At 36.7% G+C, this 6,993-nt stretch overlaps 1 protein-coding gene across 12 annotated transcripts in view; it reads left to right on the plus strand.

Annotated features, from left to right (window-relative positions):
* LOC148957251 (uncharacterized) overlaps positions 1–6,655 on the plus strand; it is a 35,808-nt gene extending 29,153 nt beyond the window's left edge. For all 12 annotated transcript variants that reach the window (XM_089115668.1, XM_089115675.1, XM_089115674.1 and 9 more), the window contains 6 exons: positions 226–320; positions 1,754–1,910; positions 2,960–3,026; positions 3,458–3,729; positions 4,664–4,826; positions 5,209–6,655. In XM_089115668.1, the coding sequence (XP_088971794.1) occupies positions 226–320; positions 1,754–1,910; positions 2,960–3,026; positions 3,458–3,729; positions 4,664–4,826; positions 5,209–5,498 (1,044 nt within the window). In that variant the 3' untranslated portion in view covers positions 5,499–6,655. The remainder of the gene's footprint in view (positions 1–225; positions 321–1,753; positions 1,911–2,959; positions 3,027–3,457; positions 3,730–4,663; positions 4,827–5,208) is intronic.
* Positions 6,656–6,993: the final 338 nt, after the last annotated feature.

Consider the following 6,993-nt stretch of genomic DNA (forward strand, 5'->3'; position numbering starts at 1 on the left):
GAATCAATGGAAATCATCTTGTGCATTGAAAACTGACTCAAGAACTTCGCATTCAAACCTATTGAATCGTGCTAAATGAATGCTTTGTCGCTTGCATCAAAAATTTTGGATGCCTTAAAGCTCAGATAAGTTGTGTAGGGATAAATATGTAAAACATATACAATTGAACTTAAACAAACATATATTGAACTTGAAATTTTCACTGAGAAAGGTGTTTTGTTCTAGGATTGGAAGTCCAATGCAGATGAAATTCCACACGGCTTTTTTACTGGCATTGCTAATGGTTTTTATTGGTCTTATGTAACTATGGGAACGCATGGGTTTGTTTTTTAAAACGTCATATCTTATTGAGGCATTTGTAAAACATCACTTGATAGCGTTTGTAATGAAGGTTGTAGAACAGTTCGAGGTTTTGTATCGATTTTTATGTACTCCAGTGCTCTAGATAGGATGATCTTATAAAGTGTGGGCAATATTTAAATGACTCCAGGGGCGAAATATTAGCTACTGTGAATTTTGCCTGTGTTTATTGTTGTTTGTTTTCGGCGCGTTGTGATGGTTCTTATTTTCTACATTTTAGAGTAACTTTGTTTTGGAGAAGACATGGTTTTTGGTTAGAGTAACCGTTGTGTTTTTGTGGCTTCGTCAAGTTTAGAGGGACAGCTATTGTTGTGTTTTGTCGGTCGCCATGGTTAGAGAGAGAGTTTGCTGAGTTTAATTAAGATATTACTTTCTAAGTTCAGATATACATCACAACCCGTATAAGACTATGAATATAAATACCTCATCTGCTAAGCTCCATTAATAATAACAATGGTAACAAAGGGAAAACACGACTTGCATGAGAACAAAGATCTGGATCTAGTGTCCTTTTCATAGTAGAATCCTACATCTATAGTCTGATGTGTGTTTACTTACTCTAATGTGTGTGTGTTACTTATATGTGTGTTATAGAGTAGTTACTTACTCTATAGTCTAATAGAGGCTAATAGAGTAGTTACTCTATTAGCCTATGTTTCGCTATTGCTTCGCTTTACGGATGCCGAAAATGGTGACCAATCGAGTATGTTTAATTTCTCCGTTTTGTGCTTTTAATAAATAAAAGCGACAATTTTTTCTCTTGGATAGATGAATTACTGTCTTCAGAGGTTTCCATTATTGCAAACGTCAGTTGCTACCAATGACAATCCAATGTTGTTTTTCTTCAAAAAATAAGGCTGAGAAAATCTCCAAGAGAATATTCAAGCGTCTTTGTCAGATATTTTCTCATCATCATTTTCTAGACACTAAAATTTTTTTGAGAAGTGGCTTTAAAAAAACATTTTCGGAATGTCGTCCCAACAAAAGTAAGAAATTTATGTATACCTTTCAACACCACTGTTCTATCATAAGGTACCCGTTGCCGTAAAGACAGAGCTGTCTAAACTTTTGTTTGTGCAACAGGATGGTGTAAACAACAGTTTCATTCTAATGCGTTGGTCGGCCAACTGTTCTTTAGACGTTTGCGCGAAGACTGGGAAAGCTTCAGTCGAAGATTTGAAATTAGTGTTTAATGTGAGGGTTTACATGTGAGCTTGAAATGCAATCATATAGCAAGGATGTGCAAAAATATGAAAAATGCTCCCTCCAAATACTAAAATTTTGCCACCATTTTAAATACTTTGACTGTTTTTTACTACTTACAGAAATCATGGAATAACTCAAGAATTTCCAAAAGAAGAAGCTTTGTGCTGATTTAATTACTATTTTCTAGATATGGTGATATCACACCGAAAGGCATCTTGGCCCGGCTATATGCTGTTGTTTGGATTCTTATAGGCATCGTTAATCTTAGCATTCTGACTGGTGCCTTGACCACAGCAATGACTGTTGCGCAAGTCTATGATAGCTCTATGATTTACAATGTTAAGGTAAGGCGGCAGAGTTAATTTAAGTATTGCATATTATGTGACGTATCTAGGTGTTTGGGATGGGGAGCGGACGCTTTACATGATTACAAAGACAAATGGGTGTGGCCACTAGCAATAGACATGTAATATGTAGGACTGCATTGTCTACCGCCCTGAATTACTCTCCTCCACACAGGCTATTGGGAAAAGAGGGGGACGGAGAAAGAAAAGGCACTACGTAAAAAGGAATAGGGGAGTAGCTGCGAGAGAGAAGGCTTTTCCACAGCTCCGCCTTTTCTCCCTCCATTTTTTCTTCCACAATTGCTTCTGTGGAGGCGAGTAGCTGTGAATTACAACATTCGGAATATTTCTGTTAGATTCTGTATATGGTTTCAAACACGGCTTTCTTGAAATAATGAAATCACGAAAAAAATACATGCAAAAAAGGGGACAATAATCATTTCGTATTGTCAAATATGGACATTAAGCATTGTTCAAATCTCTACATCAATGTAAAAAGTTCGTATTTTTGGAGCAATGCATGATACTGATTAGTTTGGTTCGACAGCGAGAGCATATAACAAAACAGTTATCCATATTTCACGGAAACCTATAAGCGAATACTCCTGACACCAAATCGATGCACCTGAATAGAGTGAGCATTTTTTGATTCCCCTATTGCAAAGACGTGAGTGCTGGCTATCAATTCAAGCTATTTAAACAAGCTTAAGTGGACTATATGGAATTTTGTAGACTTGAGATTGAATTTGGTATTTATTTTTAACGATATATCAAATAATAACAGGCAGTTTATGACAATACTTGCCAAAGAATTATTTATTTCATTCAAGTGCCAAAACATCGATGCAGAAAGTCTGATAGCTTGTAGTCCCAGATATGCAAAAGGAGGAGCAAGGAGTTCAGGGAGCCCGGGGGCCAGGGGGTTTCCGGCGATCTGAAAAGCGTGGTATGCAAGATTTTCCCGGAGTGTACCCTAGCCCCCCTTCTTTCCATTTAGCAAAAAAGTGGTCGTAGAAAAACGTTATAATTAGGCATTGCTTTTCCCCTAGGTTGCTGCAGTTCAAGGTTCTGAAGCATACAGAATTGGTTTACATAGAAATGGAAGGGTTAATGAAGGTAAGTAAAGCAGAGCCATGTTTCTACAAAGTAGATAGTGATTATGATCGCATGTCTTGCTCCTGAAGTGGCTTGCACGAAAGGCTAATTTTTGCACGACATAATTTGGATGTGAAAAAGACATCCATCGAAGCATCTAAGCTAGAAAAAATTTGAAAAAAAAGCTCTAAAGGACAGAAGCAAAAATCACATAGAATTGTAATATTTGCCTAAGTGCTTTCATGCCAGAAAATGCTTGTATACTTTTGGGAAGACGAGTGATGTTAATCCAATTCTCTGATCACCTGCAGATTTTTTATTTGCATCCCACCTTCGAGCATTTTTTACCCAGTATTAAAGTTGAAAATATAAATTAGCTGAAAAGCATAAACTGAATCAGTGCCAGTTTACCTAGCACTCTTCTGTAAATGGTATATTTCTGCATTCTTTAGAAAATCAATACAAGACAATCGAAGAAGTGTCATCTGCCTTAAAGAGGAGAGAAGTGAGAGGTGCCTTGGTTGATGTTTACTCAGCAGCAATGCGTAGTGACCTATTCGACCACCCTGACATTGTCGCCAAGAAGAGGGTTGTGTATCCAAATGCATATGGGCTTGTGCTTACTGGTGAATTGAAGAATGCTGCTTCTGCGTTCAGAGATTACCTTAATGTTAACGTAGACAAATTTCTCGAGGATACAAGGAAAAGAGCAGCTGGCTTAGAGGTGCAGGTTTTAAAAATTGTTAAAATCAAAAGCAAAAAGTGTGTTAAAATATTGCCAAAGATAATTTTAAAATATTCACAGATTGAAAGCTTTAATATAGCCAACTTAATCTTTAACGACTAAAATGATTGCTGGAACAAGTTTTGAGAGTCAAATATATACTTTTCTTCTAATAGGATAGGGAAAAGCACAGTGCTAGAACCTAAGGAATGAGAACATCTCGCTACAAAATTGGCAAATAGGCATCTTTCTTAATGATAAAAAACCATCAACATACTTTTTTGATTGAGATCCAGTCAAAAAAAATGCTACCCTGGGTGCCTGATCACTGTTCGACTATCTCTTTCACTGAGGCTCTTGTTGCCAGGGTAGAACACTGCCAAACATTGTTTAAAGGTCTCTTTTCAGAAAGAATTGTCTAATTTGATACAAACAAATTCTTGCAAAACTCTTGCTGTTGCTGGTGACGCGTTTCTGAGGCGCGACTCTGCAAGATAGTCAAGAACAAAGTTTCCGTGCATGTTGTAACGGCTAAACTTTTTCCTTTTTACGCCAGACTTGCTCTATTGGTCGTAGTTCATACTGGCTGAATGAGCTGGTCATCTACTTGGCTCTTTCATACACGATGTTTCATCATTGGAAAATGCATGTAAATGTTTCCTCCCTTAAAATTTTGGAAAAGAATCAAATATCTAGAGCTGCAAAAAGCACAACAAGAGATAACCTTGATTAATTGAAATGATATCGTTAAAACAGACATTTCAAGAATAGCTCAACGACTGCATTCAAAGAAATAGATGCTGCAGATCAATCTCACAAATTTGCATAACTTTTTGGGCGCTCCTTGATCGTCTCTTTTTGTTTTTGGTAACAACAGAAGCATACCTGAAATAATTAACTTCTGATTCATTTCCATAAAATACTCTCCTTCTAGGTAAATAAAGAAACTGGGGATACGGTTGCAGTTTTTGATCCCGAATCTGAAGTTTTTCAAAAGACCCTGCTGGGCCTTTTTGCTGGCCTAGTCATTTGTTTTCTAATTGGGGCCTTGAGCAACTTCTACAAATCTTCGAAGACAAAGTCCTGCATAGCGACTGGTGCGTAAACTTTTAAATAAAGTGATAAAAAGTTACTTGCAAACTTGTAAAAGTATTATTTCTAAACTGCTTACTGTCCAGGGCAAAGACAGAAGAGGGCTGTGAGGCTAAGCCCCCCCCTCCTATGTTGGAGGAAAATGCTATTGTTGGGTCATATATATATTAAAAGTTTCTCTGGCCTCGGGCTTGTTACCGTAACTTTAATATCAAAATCATCTCGTTCTTAGAATAACAGCCGGTCTTAAATAAACGTCTCATGGATTCATTTTATAGACACCGGATGAAAGTTTGTCTTATAATTAATGAAAGTTGAAGTGCAAAAAAATCATTCATAGCAATGGCATCACCGCGTACAAGCAAAATTGTGCTTTTCCCCCTCTAGAGACCTCCCCAAGTTTCAAACTGGTCGAGGATATCTGCAATAGCAGTCTACTAGAACTGCGAAGATCATTCAAAGAAAAACTCGACATTCTTGAGAAGATGCAACTTGATGAGCGGATAAAGAGGCATAACTTGGCAAAGCCGTCTAAATACTTACTATCCACGGTGAACTGCAAAGAGCGAAGGTCAAGTTTGTTTGCTGAAAAAGAAACAAATGTGGAAAGCATTGCTTGCACTTGCGATGAAAACTATGGACATGCTGAAGTAGATGAACCCAATGCAAGAACTTAAGAGGAGAAGCCCCGATCAAAACACGTCATTGTGGCCTACCGTTCTCTCATCGAGTTCCAATCTTTTTTGCGAATGGAACAGTGGTTTTGTACAATCAATAACATTGAGCACATCTAAATTACCTATTTTCGCATTATTTTCAACCGTACACTCACTTTTTTTATAAAAAACAAATGGCGATGTTGAGTACTCCGGTTTCTTAATGTTCTGGAAATTTCAATACTCATTGTTTCTTAAGAGTTTCCTAATTATAATGTCACGAATGATGGTATGAAATGTTCGTGACCTTTTCTTTCATGAGATTCACTTCCGTTCTGATGCTGACGTGGGAAGTATATTTTTATCCCTTGCGTCTTAAGTTCTAGGCCATCAGGGCAATCATGTTCTTATATTTTACAAAATTTTGTTGTTCTCAGTTTTATCATGTTTCAATAGTTTCTTAATTTTTTTGCTTCGAGTATTGAAGTTTCTTAATATTTTCTGACTGTCCTGTACTCGTTTCTTATAGCCAGTTTATTATAAAAAAATTGAGTGTATTCTGAAGATGCTCGACAACTTTAGTGAATGGATCACTTAGGCCCTTTAATTTTCAATAGCCTTTTTAGCCTTTTTTGTGATGTTTCAGGCCACATTCAATCATTCTACAATGCGCCTTAGTTGACCAATAGAAGTTACCTGAGGTCAGTTTCCAATAGCTTCTGGTATTTTCAATGAATTCTCTTATCAATCAAATCTTTGGTGGTACAGTTATACGAAGTGGCTATGTAAATAACAAAATTTTAAAGCATGTCCAAGTTTTTCGTCTGATACTCTTCAGAAGGTAAAACTTCAGAATATTGATCGAAGATTCTAAGCAAGGAAAGATGCATCATGTAGCCAAAAGGAGTAGGCAGTAAAAGAACTCTAATTGGCTTATTTCGATCAACAACTAGGTATATATATTTCCTAACTTAGAACTTTCGATCTTTATACTATGAAGAGTGTCAAAAAAATGTCTTAAAATGTTTGCTTTTTCAAGGCAATTTTAGATATTTTATTTCTTTTCAAGCTTTTATCGTGAAGAGACTAGTAGCCTATTGCTAACTATCTTTGTACAGAGAGAGCTGATATACTTGCAAAAGTTTTTATCATCAATATTAGTTACCTCGAATACGAAATTTTCGCTATTATTGCTTCACGGCTCCCAAAAGCCTATTCAAAGGCTAATGCTATCGTGCGCCGTCCGTATTAATAAGGTGGAACATTTTGCAATTTTAAACAAGACAGATATTTCCACAGTAGGTTACTACTGGCTGCTGACATATACTTTTGCCAAAGGTTCTATTGATGGCATAATGTATGTAGTAGATTTTGATGAAATGTGAGGTACAGCACTTATGCTGTATATGAACGATATTATATGGAAAAACAACTTGATCGGATATATCTGCTGATCAGGGGGCAAAAGGGAGGGTAATAACAAAGAACACACTTGCTGTGAATTGTCAGCTGCAAG

The sequence above is a fragment of the Rhopilema esculentum genome, unplaced genomic scaffold (genome assembly GCF_057945365.1).
Source record: "Rhopilema esculentum isolate cy_ngs unplaced genomic scaffold, ASM5794536v1 HiC_scaffold_36, whole genome shotgun sequence".
Classification (NCBI taxonomy): Eukaryota; Metazoa; Cnidaria; class Scyphozoa; order Rhizostomeae; family Rhizostomatidae; genus Rhopilema; species Rhopilema esculentum.